The sequence below is a fragment of the Catharus ustulatus genome, chromosome 1 (assembly GCF_009819885.2).
Source record: "Catharus ustulatus isolate bCatUst1 chromosome 1, bCatUst1.pri.v2, whole genome shotgun sequence".
Lineage (NCBI taxonomy): Eukaryota > Metazoa > Chordata > Aves > Passeriformes > Turdidae > Catharus > Catharus ustulatus.
Genome location: NC_046221.1, coordinates 121,550,833 through 121,573,626, shown reverse-complemented (window position 1 = coordinate 121,573,626; position 22,794 = coordinate 121,550,833). Strand labels below are relative to the sequence as shown.

The 22,794-nt window shown below is 40.1% G+C and overlaps 1 protein-coding gene across 1 annotated transcript; it reads left to right on the top strand.

Annotated features, from left to right (window-relative positions):
• The first annotated feature begins 134 nt into the window (after window positions 1-134).
• On the top strand, window positions 135-22,590 carry BPNT2 (3'(2'), 5'-bisphosphate nucleotidase 2). The gene is made up of 5 exons (XM_033066559.2): window positions 135-626; window positions 12,466-12,625; window positions 13,559-13,654; window positions 15,406-15,567; window positions 16,729-22,590. The coding sequence occupies exons 1-5, from the start codon at window positions 240-242 to the stop codon at window positions 16,998-17,000; spliced, it is 1,077 nt and encodes a 358-aa protein (XP_032922450.1). The 5' UTR covers window positions 135-239; the 3' UTR covers window positions 17,001-22,590.
• Window positions 22,591-22,794: the final 204 nt, after the last annotated feature.

The following is a 22,794-nucleotide window of genomic DNA, read 5'->3' as shown; positions in this document are numbered from 1 at the left end:
GCAGGTACCGTACAGCCGCGAACCAGCCCGGCAGCCGTGCCGGCGCAGAGCCGCGGGCAGCCCAGCACAGCGCACAGCGGCCCCGCCTCCGCCTGACCCGGATACAGACGGCGCTGCCTGCCGGCCGCGAGCGTGGAGCCGGCCCGGCGCCGCCGCAGCAGCAGCGGGAGCGGAGCGCCCCGGCCGTGCCATGGCGTTGTGCTGACCGCCCGGCCCCGCCACCCGCCCGCCCCGCGGCCATGGCCCCCATGGGCATCCGCCTCTCGCCGCTCGGCATGGCCGTGTTCTGCCTGCTGGGGCTGGGCGTCCTCTACCACCTCTACTCCGGCTTCCTGGCCGGCCGCTTCGCCTTCTTCATGCTGAGCGAGCCGGCGGCCGGCGGGCCCGAGACGCCGCACGGCTCTGCGCCCGGCGGCGCCGTGGACCTGCGGGAGCTGCTGGCCGTGTCCGTGCTGGCCGCCGTCAGGGGCGGCGAGGAGGTGAAGCGGGTCCGCGAGGGGAACGTCCTCAACGCCAAGGCCAAGGGCAAGACCCGGGAGGGGGCCGAGGAGCAGCTGACCACCGGCGACCTCCTCTCCAACCGCAGGATGTTCTACCTGCTCAAGGGCGCCTTCCCCGCCGTGCAGGTGCGTGCCGGGTGCCCTCCGTGGGGCGGGGGCTGCCGCGGGCCCGGTGCCGGGACCCCGCTGTGGATTCCCGGCGCGGGGCTGCTCCACACCGGCGCCTCTCCGGTCCGTGACCGCCCGCGGGAAGCGCTGCCCTCCCTCCTTGGCGCCTTTCCTTCCTCTCCCGCTGCGTTTGTGGCAGTGCCACCTCCCGCTCCTTGCGCTTTTCCTTCCCCTCCCGCTGCATTTGTGGCAGTGCCACCTCCCGCTCCTTGCTTGCCGTGGGTGTTGGGTTGCAGGGGAAGGAGTCGGAGCGTGTTGCAAGCGAAGCCACTCGAGGTGAAGCTGTCAAACACTGCGGGCGTGAAGGGGTGGGGGAAACGCTGGTTCTCGCTGCTGTGGATCATGAGCGCTGTGGGTACAGGTAATTGCACAGCGCAAATTCTGCCTACGGTTCAGATGCAGATATTAGCAATGCCATTGTTTTGGTGGTTATCCTCCCTGCCAGTTGTCTTTCCTGCCGTCAGTTCTGGTGAGAGGCAGGAGCAGCGATTGTGGTTTAGGAACATAGCTCTGCAATAACCGAGTGTTTAGCGCTTTGTGGCTGTGGGACAGCAGATAAGCACAGCTGTGTCAATACTGTGGATCACTGCCTACCTGAGAAAACTGAGTTTACTTTGCTTTCGGAGGTGTACACCCCTTCCTGCTCTCCTTCACTTCTGAAATCTAGGTCTATGCCTTAAGGTCGCACCCTAATCTTTGAACTATACTTTGAGGATTTTTGGGGTTTGTTGGCATTGTTTCTGCTTACACTTCAGTCAGTGGGAACTTCTGTCTTTTGATGTTAAATTCCTTAGCTTTTCACGGGCATTTGAAATGGATAGAAAGCCCTAAGTTTGAAGAAGTGGTGATTGCATGCTTCTGCTGGATGGGTTGAGAGAAAAAGTAGCTAAGTCTGGTTATTGGTTATTGAGTTACTGTTCAGTTTTCAGTAGCTGTTTTGATAGTTCTACAGAAAAATGCGTATTTTTTTGTTTGTTGGCTTTTTGGGGTTTCTTTTGTTTGTTTTGGTGGGGTTTTAAAGTGTTGTAAAGAACTTACTGAATATGAAATATAGAGAAAACAACAAATTCTTCAGTGTTTGAAATAAACTTGAGGTGACTAGTCTTTCTCGACAGAAAGATTTTGCAAGTTCTGTTTTGAAGATTGCCTGAGTTGTCTGTCGGTGACAAGGATCTTCACAGGCTCAGTGTTAAAGGAAGAAAAGTATTGACCCCTGTTCTCTTGCATTATTCATTGCCCTCCGAGATCTTGGCTCTACAGTTTAGCTGGCTTTCTCCCCTTTCACAGATGGAGGGACTTCATTAATCTAGATATAAGAGTTGCCTGTACTTCTAGAGAAGGCTGGGGATTCTGTCTGGGCTTGAAGAACACAGTGAACTGTGTATTGCCTGCTCTGTGGTCACATGTAAACTCTGCTCTGGGCCTGGGATTCTTAGTAGTGACAGTCTGACTTGTGTCTTTCTGGCAGAGGGAGTTAACTTTGAACATCTACTTCTAAAAAACTTTGGTACTCCCTTTTATTTTTCTCATAGATGATGTGTGCTGCTAGTTGTTGAGAATAGATGGTACTTTTGAAAGACCAGATGTGTTCTCAAAGGCAGTATAAAACTGAAAATGTGTGCATTTGTCTGTGGAACTGGAAAACACCAGGCATATGTCTTTTCTTTTTCCCCACTCCTCCTTAGATTGAGCTTGACAAGTTTTTCAGGTGATCTGGAGTTAGTCAGTCTGTCAGATCAGCTGTGGGATGTTAAGTATACTGAGAACATGATGGGGATAATAGCAGCTTACCTCATGTGGTATTTAAAAATTTCTCACTAAGCTGTATATACACTGATAAGGGATTTTGTCTCTTAAAGTCTGTGATGAGGATGTATTCATAAACATTTGCCCAAACTAAAATAAAAGCTTTCTTTTATTACTGTATACATGCGGTGTGTGCTTCTCAGGTGTGAAGGCAAGGTATCATCTCAATCTAGTAATCCTTCAAGTGTAACTTCAGAGCAACCTGTCTAAAGCTTCAGCTCTTTCATAGAACAGACCTGCTGAGTTTTGGTGTGAATATAAGCATTATAGAGGATTTTCTGGGGCAGTATAAAATTGCATCATGTAAGAAATATCTTACTTTATATCTGTAGTCTTGTTCCCTTGTACAGAGTGACACTCCAGAATAAAAGATGCTGCTGAAGTCAAATAAACCTCTTCTCTCCTTTCCCGAGAAGATGATGCTAATAAAAGCTGCCAAACAAAAACTGCAATAATTCCAAGAGTAAGCTTATGCAAAATGCTGATTTTCTCACATCCTGAAGTTCTTGAGCTTAACAGAAGTACCTCAGTACTGAAATTGTTGCCAAATGCTGCAGCCAGGAAGAAGATGAACCAGCACAAAAACTAGGTGCTAAAATATGCCTGTAAAGTAAAGGAAATGGAGTTGCTCAGTCTGGACAAGAGAAGGCTCCTGTGAAACATTACAGCACCCTTTCAGAACCTGAAGGGGACTTAGGGGAGCTGGAGAGGAGCTTTGCACAAGGGTATGTGTTGACAGGGCAAGGGGGAATGGCTTTCAACTGAAAGAGTGCAGGTTTAGATTGGACATTAGGGCAAAATTCTTTAGTGTGGGAGTGGTGAGGCACTGGACCAGGTTGCCCAGAGGAGTTGTGGATGAGTGCTTCCTGGAAGTGTTCAAGGTCAGGCAGGAAAGGCCTTGGAGCAACCTGGTTTAGTGCAAGGTGTCCCAGCCCACGGCAGGGGGGTTGGGTCTGGAAGGTACAGTAATTTCACAATTATAAGCCACACTTCCGGGTGTCAGCAACTTTTCGTTCTTTGTCCATATATAAGCCGCACCTGGTTATAAGCCGCAGGTTACAATACAGAGTGTGATAAAAGGTATCTGTTCTATCACCATCTGTTGAGGGTGGGGGCAGTGATCCTTATCTCCACGGCAGATATTCTGCTAATGGGCCATCCATTGAAACCAGGCAGGGCATTGTTCTTTTCACACCCCATCCTTCCTCCAGCGAGTCATTTTCTGCTAATGGCCATTGAATCCCACTGTGTGACTGATAAAATTACTGCATCCCATTGGAAGTTGCTCCAGCCAGGGGGAAGAGCCCAACATTTCTTACCAAAATAAAAACAGAGGTTTTGGGACACTAAGGGAGCCCCTTTCTCCACTGGACTCCAGAGGAAAACCGGATTTCTCCACATCACCACTGGACCTCCGGAGGGAAACTGCACCTTCTAAAGGAGCACTGCTCCAACTGAATCACATCTGTCACTGCAGGAGGATGCAGCCACCATTTAATGGGACTGCTGCCAACACCCTGCCTGACAGGGTGTCAGGTTGTACTCTGACTGTGTCAGGGTTTGGAGTTTGTTTCTTTGTAGTACTGTATTTCTATTTTAATTTCCCTAGAATAGAACTGTTATTCCTAATTCCCATATCTTTGCCTGAAAGCCCCTTGATTTCAAAATTATAATAATTTGGAGGGAGGGGCTTTACATTCTCCATTTCAAAGAGAAACTCCTGCCTTTCTCAGCAGACACCTGTCCACCAAACTAAAACAGCAACTTTTCGTTCTTTGTCCATATATAAGCCACATCTGATTATAAGCTGCACTTTGGGTTCGGACCAAAATTTTAGTCAAAATGGTGCGGCTTATAATTGTGAAATTACTGTACTTTACAGCCCAAACAATTCTATTACTCTGTGATTCTCTAAGAATAACTGTGACTTTCCAATGTTTCAAAATAACCAAGGGGAGAAGTAATTTGAAATAAACTTAAGTCAGTGAGCAGTACTGGATTCCCTGTTTTATGCTGGACATAAAAAAGGAAAGCATGCCAACAGTCTTAAGCAGATCTGAGTCTCTTAAAAGTGTGGTTATTAAGAGAACATAGAAGAGTTAGACTTCTCACTTGCAGAAGCTGAAATAAATCTGGAGAAAGTCTTATAATACTAAGAGTTGGGGTTTATAAAAAAAACCCTTTCAAAATCGAGGGGGAAAATATCCCACGGAAGGTGCTTGCCTTTGTTCTCTTGAGTAAAGGTATTGTCTCTACAGAGGAGGAGGAACTCCACTGCTGACATCACCTGCTCTGTTTGATATAAATAGATGCATTTGCATCAGTTCAGACTTCTCAAGGCTATGTTAGGTAAAACCAAAGAAGTGTGGCTCAATTATGTTTTATCACTGTGTAGATTTAGTTCAGATCTAGTGGTGTTGTTTTTATATCCCTCAGAAATAGGCCTGAGAAAGATAAGGAACAAAGGGATACGTCACTTAACTGCTACTGGTATTAACCAGTGTTGTCTGATTGTACTCAACATCCAGCAGTAAATATTTGCATGTGTATTCCATGAAGCGTCTTTGTACAGTTGATTTGAAAATATACTTAATACCAAAACCTATGCATTGCTTTCTCTTGGTGAAGTTCTCAACTGCAGTTACAGGCTTGAGGTGTTTCTGCTCCTGCATTACCAATATGTTGTCCTCATTTATTTGTCATGCTAAGAATGAGTTAAACCTCTGATCCAATCATCCCCTCTGCTGCTTTCATTTTTTATTTATTTTATTTATCATTTCTGGATTACTTCTTTCTTGGTTGGTTCTCCATGCAACCTTAATTGGTCTTGTGCTGGAACAGTGGTGGTGTGATAAAGCCTGGGGTGGGAATTAGGTGAGAAGATTGAGATACTTGACCCAGCCCTGCTGCTGGAGTGGGAATGGACTGGGGAAGCATTCTTTCCAAATTCAGTGATAGACTATGAAAATGCTGGTATGTTCTGCTCAGAAGAGCTTCTGTGAAGAAGTGGTCTCATGATACCAGGGTTTCAGCAGCATTACCTGCCAAAAGATCCCTCTCAGCATCATATCTTAGGGTCTTACTTTTTTAATGTGGCCTGTCCAGGGATCTACGTCAGGATCTTGATAACTGATTGTACCCTGAGTAAAAATTTAAAATAAAAGTTATTCAAAGTAAAGGCTATTTAGGAATACCCTGGTTCACTTCCCACTGTAGCCCATCTCCAGCGCCCATCTGAAGGAGCAGCCCTACTTGATCACAAAGGCAGGGATGATTTACAGATTGTTCCTTCAACTTTCGCTTTGACCAGATTACCTCTTATCTTCTGACTGAAAAAGCCAGTTTTAAAGTGACCCACACAATTCTGCTATTTTGCTTCTGTACTGTACTAGAGATATTTTTGCAGTATGTAGACTTCGGTCTTAATGGTCAGATTGTATTCTACCCTACATTCTCATTTTTAGCTGTTTTGTCTCTTTTTTGTTTAGAGTTACAGCAGCTATATCTCTTATTTTCTAGTGTAAATACTGAATACAGTTTCATCTTGTTTGCTCCCTTTTTTTTATATTGTGACTGTGGTGGAAATCAAGTCTTCTTCTGTCCCAGTCTTTGAGCATCTTTTTATGAGTCTTGCCACCGTTCTGAATCAAAATGTTTTTATATCTCTTTCCCACTTAAGACTGATGATAAATACTGCATTTCAAGCTTATGCATGATAATTCTGGAATCAGTGCTTGAAATGAAACTTCAAGAAATGTCACTTTGATTTTCTTCTAAATTAATCTGACTTGTGAAGATTAATGACTCCAAGCATTCCTTTTTTATCAGGCTCTCTGAAGTACTGTCTAGGTTTAAACTCAGTTTACAGGCTTCTGACCACAGTGCCAACTACCGTACCTAAAAAAACCTGGAATTTCATTTGAGATGGGAAGTTCTGATACTGATTCTGTGTGAAAGATAGATCTGTTAAAGAAATAGGTTTAAAAAAGAAAGTGCTGCTTAAACTTCAGAAGTATTGCACTTAAGTGAGTAGGTTCAGTAATTTGGGTTTCCATGTTGTGAGAATAACCTCCTCAGGTCTTAGGGCTTTTAATAAAAGTAATGTTCTTTTGACCCAGATGGTCTTTGCAACTGACAGTGAGTTTCTCAGTTAAACAAGAAGTGACTGTTACTCTGAAATCTCAGTAATAGGTGTTGTCTGGAGATGCATCTCATAGCATGGGTTCCAGCTGATGCTAGATGACTTATGCCCACTCTCTGCATAAAAATGAAGTTAAAGACTGTAACTTTATGTTAATGAGTTCTGTGATTATCTTTTCAGATGCAATTACAAGTAGTTCATTTGGCTTACTTGTGCACTTCGGGTGTTTAATCTATCAACTGAGCATCTGGAGAGTTGAGTTTCTTAGTGTAGCCACTCACAAATGGTGGACTTTTTTGGGTATCATCTATTTTGTTGGTAGATTTCTAATTTGTCCTTATCTGGATGTTTTCTTAAAATTAGGCGTTGCAACTCTTGTGATAAACAAGTTGTCTCTTTCTCTTTGCTAGACTTGGGTCTGTACAGAACTGTAGTGGAGAATCTTGCTATCTACTGAAGCCAGTTGTGTGAGCTAATGAGCAAGTGGCTTTATTTTCCTGGTCCAAAATTCCAGTTGTTTCTGCAGATTACCAGTGGAAACAGTGAATCCTGTGATCCGTGCTGATTCCCTCAATTCCACTTTTGTTGTTTTCACCAACCTCTATTCATTGTAAGTCTGTAGAAGCAGAGTTGTCATTGGGTATATCATTTATTAAATCCTGTTTGTTTCAGTCTGCTTCCTGCTGGCTTAATGGCCAAAGTCAATGAGTTTTGATAAGCACTAATTGAGCTTCTTGACATTTAGGCTTGTCCAGATTCTTCTTTGCATATTCTGTCATCTCATTCCTGCATTAAGTGACTTCTTGTTGCTGAAATAAACAAAGGTGTAGTTGGTGGTAGAGGAAAATCTCTGTCTGCCTTGACCTAAGTGCCTTCAAAAAGGCATGTGTCCTTTTTCAGTGTTGTGGTGTAATTATAGAAATACTTGTTGTTTTCTGATCAAATGAATGGCAACATGAGACCAGTGGGTTTTATGCCTCTTATTGTTTTATACATTTGTATGATTTTATACCTTTATATACAAATATGCTTTATAGTTTAAAACAATTAAAAGTTAGGACTTTAAACTTATGGTTTCTAAACCTAATTACCTTTTAATAAGCTTTTTTTTTTGGTGGAAAACCATGTGATTCAGCAAGGTCTTCTTTCCTTTCATAACAAAATCTGCCTTACTAAAACTTTATGTAAATTGAACCTTGGTAAGAGGAGCATTTTTGGAAGGCATGAAGATCACCTATAAAAGCTTATTTCTCCTTTCTAATATGTTGTGGTAACCTAAGGAGAAAAAGAACCTTTTCAAAAGCAAGCAACTGGCTTTAAAAAGTCAGTGTATTGAATAAAATCAGGGTTGAGAGGTTTTTTACTATGCTGGTAAAGCTACTATTCAAATTTTTTAAAGCTTAAAGGCATTTTAAATTTACAAAAATAAGTGGTACTTTGATTTCCCAGTTTGCATTCTTTTCAGAGTTAAGTAACCAACCTAAGCTTTCAAGAAGCAGCTTTCATTCATAGTGAAAAACTGCTATTCGCCACCCCCAAATTTGAAAGTTGGAAGGGAGGGATCATGAATGGTCCTGGATGCAGGTGAGCTAAGTCTTGGTGTGACCTTGGTGTGAATGCACAGCCACTCCTTTTATAAGAGATTCTGGAGCCTTGTTTTGTTACCAGGGTAGGTTAGATCTTTTCCTCAGATACTGGAAATAATGGTGCTTTGAGTGCTTTTTGCTCTCCTGGAGAGTGCTCTCCTGTTGAGCATGTTTATATGTCCTGACTTGTCGAGTGGGTGTTTACATTCAGAGGTTTAGCATCTGATTCCTTCACACGATTTGTGTATGTACAGATGCTGTGAGAAGCTGAGACAGCTTTCACCTCTGATACATTTGAGGAGAAAAACAGAGAAGCAGAGCCAATGGAGGTAAAACTATCTGTCTTGTAGTGCAGTGAATATAGGGTTGCACTTTGGTGCAGTGCAGCAGCAGTGGTTGAAGGGGTCTCTAGATGGGGGAAATCCCAAAGGCTGCTGGTTGAACTGCTCTCTTCTGAGTTGGGACATCTCTGAAACACAGTTAAATAAGAGTGAATCAATTACAGTCCCTTGCAGCTATCTCATAGGTCTGTATACCTTCCAAGGTGTGTAGTTGTGGGTATCATGGAGTCGTAAAATAACTTGTGTTGGAAGGGACCTTAGAGATCATCTTGTTCCAGCTACCCTGTTGTGGGCAGGAATGCCCACTAAACCAGATTGCTTAAAGCCCCATCCAGTCTGGCCTTGAGCACTCTGTGGCATCCACAACTTCTCTAGGCAACACGCTCCAGTGCCTCACCACCCTCACAGTAAAGAATTTCTTTCTAAAATCTAAGCCAAATCTCTTCTCTTAGTTTAAAACTAATTCCCCTTGTCCTATCCCTATCTGCCCATGTAAAAAGTTATTGACTCTCCCATTTAGGGACTGGAAGGCTGCCTTAAGGTCTCCCAGGAGCCTTCTCTCTCTTCCAGGCTGAATAAACCCAGCTCTCAGCCTGCCTTCATAGGAGATGTGTTCATCCCTCTCATCAGCTTTGTGGCCCTCCTCTGGACCCACTCTAACAGATCCACATCATTGTTTTGTTGGGGAGGTTTTTCTGGTGAGATTTTTTTTTTCAGTTTGAGTAGCTTAACTGGTATTTTTATAATACGTGTGTCGTAGTATTTGTGTTGTTCTTGTTTTATTTTCTAATGAAAGAGCACTAAGATTTGGATTTCAGAGGACATTAGTTTCCAATGGGGTTATTGATGCTGTCAAGAATGAAGGGCTGTGCTACCCCATATTTTTCAAGATACTGTATTATTTGCATATAAAAATATAAAATTAGTATTGAGCTGGAGAAGTATTAAGGGAGGGAAGTAAAGGGAGTACTAAATTAAAAAAAAAAAATCGCATACCACCAAACAAACACTTTGTAAGAAAAGCATTGCATTTTCATGTACTGATGTCTGGTTTGAAGTATATGAACAGAAACTTCTTTGGAGGTGGGGGCAGGGAAGTTTGCATATATTTTTTGACTTTAACTTACTTTCAGTGGGTGAATTCAAAGGCTAAACTACAGTTGTGTTCCACTCTTTCAGACCAGGAAATATCCTGAAGTTGTGCACCATACCAGGGACAGCTAGCTAGTATTCAAGTAGGTTTTTTGGGTGACATGCTGCCCCAAAGCCTGAAGTACTGGTAGGGACTAAACCAGCACAGGACAAAGAGCCACTGTGAGGTTCCCTGAAGTCTTTGGGTGGTCAGGACTGTTGGCTGTTGAGAGCACTGCATTTATCCAGACAGGTTTGTGGTACACTGGAGTTCTTCCTGTGTTCTTGAGCAGATCTGTGTTCCCATCAGCAGTAAGCCATACAGGAGTGTTCTCTGTGCAGAGGTTTCCAAAGGCTGGAAACACATGGGTGTTTTGGAAGGCACACCTTCCAAAAGGTATACTTGAACTGATCCTGGTATTGGTGTTGGATCTGTGCTGCTGGCTCCCATGAGCAACATCCCTCATTTGTTAGGGAATTCCTACACCTTACAGGCTGGTTTTGGGGAAACTATGTACTGGTGAGATGCAACCAGACTGCCTTGTTTATGAAATAATGGTTTTGGTTTTTTACTTTTCAGCAGTATTCCATGCACTGATTTACATATATTTTATTAAACCTCTGTGTTTGATGCAGTTCTTTGTGAGGAGGGCTTTTGCTTCATCCATAACTGGGGAAGATTGCTAAAGTGTAGTTAACTTTCATGTCAGTACTCAGTTTCCAGAGCTTCCCAGATGGTCTTGTACACCTTACAGCTGTTAACCAATTAAGCCCAGAGCATCTTGCTGAAATAAGGTCTAGTGCCTGAAATATTTGGCCTTGTGATTGTCTTTCTACCATAACTACTCCTAATTTGTGAGTGAGGATTTGGGATTGCACTGAACTACATATCCATATTGCTTGAGAAAAGTTTGAAGTGTAAGGTTGTAGCCTCTGGAGGCTGCCAGCAAATGAGAATGACAAATAGGAGCGTGGAATTAACACAGAGGCATGTTTACCAGGAATATTCTCCTTCATTAACAAAAAAAAAAAGAAAACAGGAGGAGTAATAGAAGTTTTAAGGGTTGGTGAGTCCCTCTCAGGCAAGTATTCAGCCAAAGCTACAGAGTAAATGGTCATATGAATGGAAGAATGAGTGATCCACTTGGGATTTTGTTTTTGTTTATTTTCTCCAAATGTCAATGCAACTTTATCACTCTTTCCTCATTTTATTTTTTTTTCCCTAGTGGAATAATCATGTCTATTGGGAGAGACTCCTCACAACTATTATAAATGGTGCAGTGTCCCAACCACTGCTACAAAATATGAGCTAGTAGGTGATGTTTCTCTGAAAACAGTGCCTTTCAGATAGTTTCAGACTTTACATTCTAGTGTACTGTAACAACAGGTTTAACAAGATAGTCTTCCTTTTGAGCACTGGTTCCAACCCTTGAACTTTTCAGAGGCCCCTTTCTTCTGTTGAGGAAATGTTTTTTTTATGATGATATGTCATGTGCTATAGTGGAACTTAGACTGCCCAGGGGCTATGTTGAGACTGCCAAGTCTGTGAAACTACTCATCTTGACTCTGCAGGACTGTTTTCCCTAGGGGAAAATGCAATCATCAGGTTTATTGTATAGTGACAGATGTTTAATTTGTAAATGTCACGGCAACTTCAAGAGTTCCGTGTTTGGCATATAATGCTTCAAATACTTGTTTTACGTGAGAAGACAACTGTGATGTATGTCTGGAGGTGCTGCACTTCCTTTTTCTTTTCCATTTTCTCTTGGTGAAAATGACACTTAACTCTGTTACAATTGAGGTATGTGTGATACTTTTTCTTGCCATGATGTGAATTATGTAAAAATGCTGCTCATAAAAGATGTAATCTGATAACTCCTTCATTTTCATTGTCTTTCCATGTCACTCGCCTACAACTTCTGGGACAACTGGGTCTCTGGTCATTCAAAAACATTGTGCCACTGCAGTCACAAGGGCATTGTGTTGGGTTTTGCAGAATGTTACTCCATTCAACAGATTGGTGCTGTGTACTCCACTACCAGCCCAAACTCTGCTTGATGTACAGAAATGCCCTCTGGTGTGGAGTAAATTCATTAAGCTGAGCAGCAGGAGACAATAGGCTTAAATGTGACTTTTGAGTGCTGTTAATAAATGTTCTTTGTGGGCCATCTTAGGACCTTACCCCAACCTACCCTAAAAATGGTTATGGAATGTTACTTGTTTGTGAAATAAATTTGTCTGACAGTTGTGTAGTGGTTAAATTCAATTGAACTGCTAAAATTTCTAGTTGTAATTCAATGCCTGCAGCAGGAATACATATACTAAGATTTCTTCTTGTCCAAGTCATGCACAGTCTACACAATATCTGGTGATAATAAATCTCTACATTTCCATGTGCTTCTACTGGCCTTATAAATTGAATTTTAGACCCCCTGCTGTCTGTGTACTGTACGATTCTCCAGAGTCAAATGTTCTGCCTGTAGTACTTGAAGCAACTGCATTTAAATATTGATTTTAAAAAATGTGATTCATACTCTGGGAATGTTCAGTAAGGAGAGCTGCAGCCAAAGCAACAGTGTCCAGCTGTGGTGTGGCTCACAGTAAAGTTCTGAATTGTGGTTTTACGTGGCTTGTCACATGACTCTAATAGCCTGTGAATTGCTGAAAAAATGACTAATTCCTGCATTTGAGGTGAAGGAAGAAAGAGAAAATGTGAGCAAACCTGTAATTTTCCCAAGTGCTGCAGTTACTGTATCCCATATGTTAATGCAACTACTTTTGTTGTCTCACAGATAAATTCTGAGGAGCGTGTTGATACAGCTGATCAGGAGACGGTCTCCTGGGATCACAGTATTCCTGAAGACATAAAGCAAAAAATACAACCTAAAGAGGTGCCAGCAGAAAGTGTCACTGTCTGGATCGATCCTTTAGATGCTACACAAGAATATACAGGTAGCTGATTCTTGTTGACAGATCGTGTGTGTAATTTTGATGCTTGCCTTTTATGCTGGAGACAAGATAGTATTGAAAAGGGCATCTCTTGTTGAAGTGTCTTAGTCAAAGCTAACGTGATTTAATTGAACAAATTGCTTAATGAAATCTCCGTAGTTCTCAAATTACAACATTTACTTTTATATATTCCAACTCTGAAATTACTTTGGTATGCTTTCAGCTAAGTAATTGCTATAATAAATGGTAACTGTCAATTATGGATTGTATTGGAATTACACATCTCTTTATTTCAGTCATTACTGTGGCAACTCTAAGTATCTCAGATTTTTGGTTTTGTTCATTTAAAGGGAATGCAACGTAAATATCCTATTTACCTTGATATAAGAACTTTTTGTTGTAATTTTTCAAAAAAGCATGCATTATTCAGTCTTCCCCCTTTTCAAAGATTTTAGGATGTTCATTAGCAGTTCAAGGCAATCCAACTAAAATTCTTGCTAGTAAATTCTAACTAGAAAAATGGGATTCTTTCTTCTGTGACTATGTAATTGATACAATTATGCTTTCCAGTGGATGTTCTTTGGTTGTTGAATTGCCATTTTGAACCAATAGAGGATAGGAGGTGAGACAGAGAAGGGAGAATAGAGTGGCACAGATTTCCAGAAAATACCTGTTGCATAAGACACAGCTGTTAGCATTAGATCTGGTAGGAGTATAGGTTACATCTACTGAACAGGAAAAATTGCTGGAAAGCTGAAAAGTCTTCAAAGTCTTTTGAAAACTGAAAGGTTATTTGAAGATACATCAAAGTTACATAACTGCAAGAGGCAGAATGTATACTAGTCTTCAGAGAATAATCTGAATAATCTGTCTGTTTTCCTTTTGTGTTCTTGGCACCTGATTGTAAATTTGCTTGCTCTCTTGTTTTGCCCACAGAGGATCTTCGTCAGTATGTCACCACAATGGTTTGTGTGGCTGTAAATGGTAAACCAGTAATAGGAGTGATACACAAGCCCTTCTCATCATACACAGGTACCTTCATGCCTTCACCTATGTCCATCATAGGCAGTCATAGTATTGAGAGAACATCTGTAGGTGTAAGTGAGAAAACATACCTTTTGCAGCAATAAAAGGCCACTGCAGCAGGCCACACAATTAGAGCTGTAGATGTGATCTGTGGTGTAAAACCACAAAGGAAGATGCCATACTTGTTTAAAATAAAAAGGATGCATTTAGAACAAACTAACTGAAAATATTTTTAAGTTAAATGTACAAATACTGACCAGTTTCATGTGCGCTTTTAGCCCTTAGCAAAAGAGAGTACTTTGCTCATTTGGCAGAATAACTTGGGTCTGTGACAATATACCCAGGAGCTGCTGTTTGTTCCATGTGAATAAAAAAATTGAATAAAGATCTTGTATGTAACAGGCAAGACTGTCTAGCATAGCCTTATTGATTTTCTGACATGCTTTTAATGCCACAGCTGTCAAGTCATTAATTCTTTAGTATTAGTGGTGTATCAGTGAGCATTGCTACAAGTTTGGCAATTTGTATGCGCTTCTGAAAGCTTCAGAGTAGTTTAAGTATTCATGTCTTACTGTGTATTTAGAACAGGAATTTCTGTTTACATTTTCCCTTAGGCAATACTGACCTCTAGAGTTCTGAAGTTTTGCAGTAGCTCTGGCACAAAAAAACTAAGTGAATAAATGCGTTTTGTATTTGTTGTCCTTTTTGGCCCACTGAACACTCAACATTTTGTGCTAAATATTTTGCTGTGTATAAATATGAATTTAGTTACCAGTCACACGTGCTGTGTTCCAATATTCTTCAAGAATCTTGGAGATTTTTGGAATCTATTTTTCTAGGTGTCAATCTGAAGAAATGGGTTTTTAGCATTATAATGTTGAGAATTTATCTCCTTTGGTAATAGTGAACTTTGCAATGTTCAGACATGGAATCAGATAAGATGCAATGAATTCTATCATTCTGTGTGACAAGTATTCATTTTCCAAGCTGGAAATACCACTATGTTTTGAGTCAGATTGTTCCTAATACTACCACACAAATACAAAGCAGTAAAGGGCAGCCAGCATTGTTATTGCACACAGCTCAGTCTGTTGCCAAACAATCTGGCGCTCTACTGAGATGAAAATGCTGGGTAGTTTACTAAGTAAATGTCAGATTAATGGTTAGGGGATGCCACCTACCAAGCTTGGCTTTGAACTTCATGATGAAACAAGTGGGAAGTTGTGGATTCTAAATTCAGTTCTCTGAAACATAACATCGAATGTTTTCTTTGTAAGCACTATCCTCCTGAGCTGTTTCCTTCTTTAGCATTACTATCCTTCTGAACAAAATGACTCCATAGCATTTTTAGTATCTGCTTTAAAGGGTAGTGGGGCTTTTTGTTCTTACATAAAAACATTGTCTGAGGAAATATTGGATGTATTTCTGACTAGGAGCCATCCTTTTAACTTTGGTGACTTTCTAATTACAAATACTAAATATTAACTACTTGGGATTTTTCCTCTTATTCTGTTTTTTGGAAGAATCACACAAGAACAGTCAGGCTTGGTATAAGGCCGTATGCACCAGTGTGTGTGTGGCCTCTTTTCCCTTGTGTGCACATGTGGGTTATGCCCCCCATGCTCTGTCAGCCCTACCTTTCTCTTTTACAGTAGTGGGAGATAATAAGTCAGAGGTATCAATTATATATGGTTAAATAAGTACTCTTTTATCCTCACACTTCTGTAAATCTTAGCAGAATTTTGTTTCTTTTGTAGCTTGGGCAATGGTGGATGGTGGGTCAAATGTAAAAGCTCGTTCCTCCTACAACGAGAAGACTCCAAGGATTATTGTGTCCCGCTCCCATGCAGGAAAAGTTGAACAGGTTGCACGGCAGACATTTGGAAATAAAACTGTGATAATCCCCGCTGGTGGAGCAGGTTTGGTTCTTTAAGCACCCTATCCATTTTGTTGCTTGTGAATGTTTTAATGGTGTAGCTGTTACTAGACAGAAGGATGTACTGTGGTGTCTTCTCCTTTTCCTCTTGCCTTTTGATCTTCACATCATTAAAAGCAAATGCTTGACAATAGGGACAAAGTTTTTCCTGTATTTAGGAACCTACATGCAGATTTGATTCAGACTTCAGGCTGTTCACAAGTGAGTATGTTACTGAATCTGAGCCCGGGCCAGCAATGGTGTGGTGGTCCTTTCATTGAAACACACTGATGTGTGTTCATGGAAGGCACTGGTGCCTCAGTGGGAGAAAAAGGGTTGTGTGACTACAGGCACAATCATGGCAGAGAATCTGTTGGTTGTTAGTATGGTTAATTTAAAAAAAATTAAGAAAAACGCCATTAAAGTTTGGTGCTGTTTATTGCATTTATGTCAAAAGAGAAAATTAGTATTTTTATCTGCCTCATACTCCATTTAAAGAAGTTTTAAAATACTTTTTACTTATGTGATGTCTTTGTGCATCTGTTAATTACATAAATGGGAGGCCCTAGTATCAAGAGTAACAAGTAACAAGGCCCTAGTAACAAGAGCAGTTTTAAAGTTTCAGAAAAACCATGCAAAATTTTATTTTTACAGAAATCTTTTTGTGTCTTTAATGCAAAAAGCCAGAGCTCCCTTACAGATTGTTTAGTCAAGAAGGTCTTGCATTGCTTCTTTATAATGACTCTAAATGACAGAGATAGTGGAAGTGTAACTGATTATAACAGGTCTTGTCCAGGGCTTGACTCTGTTAAAGAAGATGAACAGATTAATGAAACAAGAATAGTGGTGGAAGAGCTGAAAAAAATCCATAAAAGAATGAATACTGTTTTGAGCAATTACTTTGTACTGCATAATAAATAATAAAGAGGAATGCCGTGGGATGATCTGCTTTATTAAGGAGTGGTGTATACATCTTCCTTTTTTTTTGTAATAAAAAGACAGGAAGAGAAAGATAGACTTGAACATGATACAGGGATTGAGAAATGAATAAGTAAACATAAGAGCAGAACTGTATTTGAGTTTCTGGTCTTGTTCTTTTAATGTGTTTTGACAGGAAAACTTGGTTTAATTTTATTTTTTTTTTATCTCTACCCATTTCTGCTAGGTTATAAAGTGCTGGCCCTCCTTGACGTGCCTGAAAAGAATCAAGAGCAAGCTGACGTATATATCCATGTCACCTACATTAAGAAGTGGGACATATGTGCTGGAAATGCAGTGTTGAGAGCATTGGGTGGCCATATGACTACCCTGACTGGTGAAGAAATTAGTTACACTGGCTCAGATGGCAATGAAGGAGGACTTATAGCCAGTATCAACATGAACCATAAAGCACTAATAGAAAAACTTCCAGATCTGGAAAAAACGTCACACAAATAAGCATGACTGATGGAGAAGTACAAGTTGTGCTTTTGTAGCCTCCAGATGCTCTGTCTGAAGAAGCAGGTGTGAAAACCTGCTGGAAAAGATGCACAGCAAAGCAAAGCAGTTTGGTGTGGGTTTGGGGACTATATCTTGCATTGGGTTTTGTCAGTGGTGGTATTTAAAAAGAATAAAATAATAATAATAATCAGAAGTAGGAAGGGGACCGATGGTCTCACACATCAGTTTCCACGTTTTTTGTTTTTTTTTTTTTCAGACTGTTTTCATGCAGTTCTTATACTCGAGGTTCATTTACCATATATATATTGGTGAACATAGGTGAACTAAAGAAAAAATCCTTTTTTTTTTTTGTAAAATAACCTAAGTATTTCTCACGGGAATTTCTTGAAACCTTTTACATCTTACTGTAGTTTTAGCAATTCCATAATAAATTAGGTAGGGAAAAAAGCTTGATTTGTATAGGCATCTGATAAATGTAAACAGTTTATCAGGAATCATGACCTCATATTTTGTATCCCCTGAATGGAAAGCACAAGAAGGTTGATTCAAATCTACATGCAGCAACAGTTTATCTTTGAAAGTGTGGCACTCTGCTTTTTAAGAGAAAAAAAGAAATGTTCTGTACTATTTTGACTTCTTTCCTAAAGATGTAAACCAGTTTTAGTTCAGGTGGGTTGTGAATATCAGTGTTTTATTAATCAGTGTAATTATTTTCTTTACCTTTTTAAAAGAAAGCAGCATTTCCTTGTATAGTTTTTAGTAGTTAGTTCTTGTCCTTGATTTCTGCAAACAGTGTTGAGGATGCATGCTAGATTTTCCTCTGATGTAGGGCTTGTTCATCATGTGATGTTTGTGCCTGTAGAAGCAGCCTCTTCATTCACTACCTGTTATTTAGTTTGCTTGGATTTTCTTTCCATTGGACAGAGACATAGGGAATGAGTTTAACAAAAATATTAGGTTGACTAGTTATTTCCATTTTCAACACAAGGTATAAACCAGCACTTTTTCTACAACTCCAGGAATAGCTTTATCTTTTTAGCTTGCAGCACACTCTTCTGCATAAAGCTCTTCAGCCATTCCAAATAGCTTGTGCTTATTTGGTTTGTGGTAATTTATAGAGAGAGGAGAGACCATTTGAAGTTGAATCTGCTTAAGCAAGTTTGAAGAACATGTGGCACTTGAAGTACTGCAGGGTCTGCAAAACCTTTCTGAAAAATGTTCTTTGCAATCCAATGCATACAGAACGCAGGTCCATTGATATCAAATGACAATTTGTTGTACCTCTAAAATATGTAGACTTCTATCTCCAAACATGTCTGCATTGTTGTTTTCTTCCTCCCCCTGAAAGATTTCAGAAATGTTAAAATGTATGTGTTATTTGAATTATCAGAAAATAAGCTGCCCATCTCTCCTCAAGAATGCTAAAATTCTTAGTTAATATAGATGATTTCTGTTCAAAATTTGTTCAGTCTAGGCTTAGCCTGCTTGATCCAAACCGTTAATTCTTTAATTTTAACTACTTTATATTACTAATGAGAACTGCTGTTCTGATTAAAAAGAGGTTTTTCTCCTTAGGCCAGTAGTGGAGAATGTTTAGATACTGCTTTCAACTTCTAACTTAGTTGGAGGTTCACATTTCCAAAAGATCTCCCAGATGTTGTATAATTACAGATACAGACTTATTTCTTAAACTTACTGACAAAGGAGACTGAAACTTAGTCCTACAAGCCTTTTGGTACAGGTAGGTTTTTGGAGAATTTCTTTTCCAACACACACTAATGCTGCTCTTTGAAAATAACTTTTACACATGTAGATAATACACAAAGCAATTTTACTTTTAGTTCTTAAATTTAAGAAACTGCTATATGCTGTGACAATTAAGTGATCATGCCCTTTTTAAAAAGGATCTGATCTATTTCAAGAAGTTGTTGAGCTTCCAAACTTCAGTGAAGAATTGAAAAACCATATTTATCAAGATTTTAACATTTTATAAGAAGACTGCAGCTTTTTAAGGCTGATATAAATGTCTTATAGCCTAATTTAATAAAAAAAGCTGTTTGTATGTTTATTTGTTAAAGAACATAGATTAAAATTTAAATATGAGAAATAGCCATAGTTAGCCTAGTATAAAAACCTGGTTGTGTCACAGGGATCAAATGCACAATATTTAAGTAGGCAATTAAGATAAAATCTGTGGCAAATTGTGGTTTCAGAATCAGTTTGAAATCCTATGTAAACATGAAAATAGGACTGTTTTTATTTTGAGGAATGCTTCTATCACTTCTTTGTATAAGCTGTGATCAGGCTTCCTGTATGGGAAATGAAAAATGTTACGTAATGTACAAGGGCTTACTTGTATCTTAGTTGACGACATAAACCAGTGAACAAATTATTTTTTCTTAGGAAAACAAAGTACCTTAGGAGAGGCCCTCCTTTCCTTCCTCCCACATGCTGGCTAAAATGCCTAGCCTTCCGTTAGGAAGACTTGTGCTTGTTTAGACACATTAATATCCTGAATTGCTTTGTTGCAATGAATCCCAGTGTTCAGTACCTTTCACAGGGGACCATTACTGGCCTAATCTCACTCCTGGTGAAACTGAGGAAAAGGTGAGTGTGGTGCCCAGTTAATTACCTGCAGTAGATCCTGAGCTCATAGACCTTTCCCACAGTTAAGGGCTAAGTAGTGCTTGTGGTCTCCCAGTGTAATTTAAAGAGTAGCTGCTTTGGTGTGAGAATCTGTGAGTAGCTGGTGAATACCAGTTTCAGAGGTCATTTTGCAATAAATGTAACTCTTATGCAGACCAGCAAGTATTCACAAGTGCTTGCTTAGTGCACACATCCCCGTGCACTTTCTTTGTATAGTGTTAAAACTTAGTGTGTCATTTCTTTGACTGTGTTTACACTTCATTCTGAAAGTTTTGCTTAAATTCTGGCTTGGTCTCAGTGTGGATGTGACTTAACCTTATGCCCAGAGGGTAGGAAATCATACCATACCTACATCTCACTGCTGGGCTACAGCAGTGTTCCCTACATCTTAGCCTTTTCCACATGAGGCTGTCACACACCATTTTTAGGGATGTTACGTAAAACAATTGCATGTTGGAGGTGGGTTATACAAAAGTATATATTTTTTAAAAATTTTAATTAAAAAAAATCATAGTAGTATTCTAGCTCCAAATAAGGGAAGTAAGAGAATGTATTATTTTAGCATTGGTTTTTCCAATGGTGGATATTTTGAGTGGCTATTATGATTAAGGTGGTTGCAAGTGAAATTATTCTAAAGCTGTATGTATTTTCTCTTTTTCATTCTTCTAAAGAGAGTGTATGATAGCATAGATAATACCTGGTACTGTATGAAGAGTTCTAGCTTTCATTCTTTGAATGAATGTTTTCTAAATAAATGGACACAGAAATAAATGGGTTGAATATTGTATTGAACTGCTTTTGAGGTTAACCTGTTTGCCAGACTTTTACAGAAGGATTTAAGAGCTGTTTGCTCTGATCTACGGAGCACATAATAATGAAAATACTTAGCAGATATGGCATACTTGGATAGTGAGTTAACCATATAGGCAAAGCTGCGAAATCAACTAGTGATACTGTTCCAAACATTTACTTCATGGTTGTTACAGGGGGCAGATTTTCTAATTGGTTTCAGGTGTGAGCAAAGTTTTGATTTTTTTTTTTTTTAATGGTCAATGGCTAGATATCAGAAATGGGGAGGAGAGTCAGTATTGGGGTTCATCTCTATCTTTTTTGTTTTTAAATAAGTGCATTCCAATGTCTTTGTAGCATCCTGTTACCTGTTTGGGTTGTACAACAGTATCATAAACTCTTTATTTAATGTCTAAAACAGGGAGTCTGCATCTCCCAAGAATTGTGCCGTGGGAAGTGACCAGGTGTCATTCTGGGCCTCTGCTGTTTTGTGCCTGCAGGACATGGCTGCTTCACTGTCTCCTGGATGTCACTCCAGTAGCAGTTTCTCTCACAGAAAACTGCTTTTCTAGGCTGCTGTCTCCCCAGTTATGCCCAACCTCTTTGTAGGTCTGTTTTCTGAAGTAGAGTAGAGCAGTGGAAAGAAGCGGATGGCTGTGCTGAAGAAGTTGCAACAGAGGACAATTATTTCTGTTTCTTTATTTTAAATTGCATTGATTGTTTCATGTCTTTTGTCTTTAAGGGGTTAGATAATGATACATATAAGATTAAGTGGGCCACAAATAAATGTCTGTGGGATTTTAAGCCCAGGTAGGAGGAGGGCAGGAAGGACTGCCTCTAACCAAGGCAAGCCTGAATGAATGGCTTTCAGTCAGGGCACTCATGCTGAGCCCTTCTTCAGTGATTTAGTGGTTTAGGCCCCTTCACACAAACAATTAGATTTGACTTTGCTAAAATATCCTTGATAGTCTTGTCTTAATCTGCTGTCCTTAAGGATAAAACTGCACTATATCTGCTTCACTCTAATGTAACTCACTGAGACAAAAATGTGGTAATTGAGGATTGAGGGTAACTGAGGTAACAAGTTAATTGGTTGACTTGTGAACCACAACTTTTTTATGGCAGCTCTTGCAATGATGTCCTAGTACTTGCTGCAAGTGTCTTCCCACTCTATGAGCAGGTCATGCACCTACAATCAATGAAGCCTTATATAGTATGGTTTCCAGGTGCCACAGCAGCTCTTTCAGCTCTTCTGTGAGAAGTGCTCATCCAGTTTCCTTCTGAGGCTCTCTGGAGCCAGTAATTAGTGGTCACTTGTCCCTCTTTGCTCTTCCTCTCTGTTCCTTTCTGATCCTTGATCCTTTCTTAGTCAATGTGGACAAGAAAAATGAGAGATCAGAAGTGAAGAGAGTCCCAGAGTGAGAGAACCCCAGCAGTCAACTATAATTTATGCTGAAGCTGGTAATGTTTGGAACTAAGGTCTAAGGTAGTGACTGATTCTACCAGAAGTGGAATAGTTGCCAACAAAATAATGGGAACATGGAGAGGAGATGCAATTAGGGGTTCTAAACATACAGAAAAGATGCAGGTGGACTAAGGAGAAGATAAACACCCAGAAAGAAGGAGAAAATGGTTGTTCAGTATAATATTCCAAGCATTTGGCATTATAGACCTTCATTTCTTATGAAAGAGTCTGCATTGGCCCTCTGTGAAAGGCTTGATTTTGTTGAACCCATTAGCAGTTATTCCCACTGAACTCACTGTGAGCAGCAGCAAGCCAGATAAAATAGGCACAGTAAATTAAGCTAAATTCTGAAAAGCTCAATCTCTGTCAGTAGAGCAAACAACCTGGGTTGTGTTAAAGTTGCATCTTAACAGCTTCAGTCTACATTTGGAAACATCATCCCAGTGTCTGAGGTTCTAAGTCTTTCAGGTTTTTTTATGGTCTACAGCTGATAGAGTCCACTTTCAGGTAATATTGTTTTCTACTCCAATTGTTCCTTATTTGCAACTCACATTTCATTTTTTCTCTCCAAGGGATTAGCAACACTCCAACATTTTTACTGTTTTCCCACCAAATTGTATTAGCATTTTCCAATTGTGTGCCAAATTGAAATAACAATTCTATAAATAAATTCTCTGAAAATACTGATCCATGAGGGTGTTTTTCTATATTTTGTATTTTGTCTTTATAGGGAGTATTTATTGTTTCTTTGTGCTCCAGATTTTTTTTTTCCAATAATGCATGTCATGTTGCTTCAGTTGTGCTGTATCTATCATGTGTGTGAGACTTCCTGCCTGAGGAGTTACTGGTAAATCCAGCCAAGTTTATGATAAATATAATTCAAGATCTCCA

Excerpts from the sequence above, each read along its gene's own strand:
- BPNT2 (XM_033066559.2), top strand. The coding sequence starts at position 240 with ATGGCCCCCATGGGCATCCGCCTCTCGCCGCTCGGCATGGCCGTGTTC. Across the intron at positions 12,626-13,558 it reads TGCTACACAAGAATATACAG|AGGATCTTCGTCAGTATGTC; the intron begins GTAGCTGATTCT and ends TTTTGCCCACAG. Across the intron at positions 15,568-16,728 it reads AATCCCCGCTGGTGGAGCAG|GTTATAAAGTGCTGGCCCTC; the intron begins GTTTGGTTCTTT and ends CATTTCTGCTAG.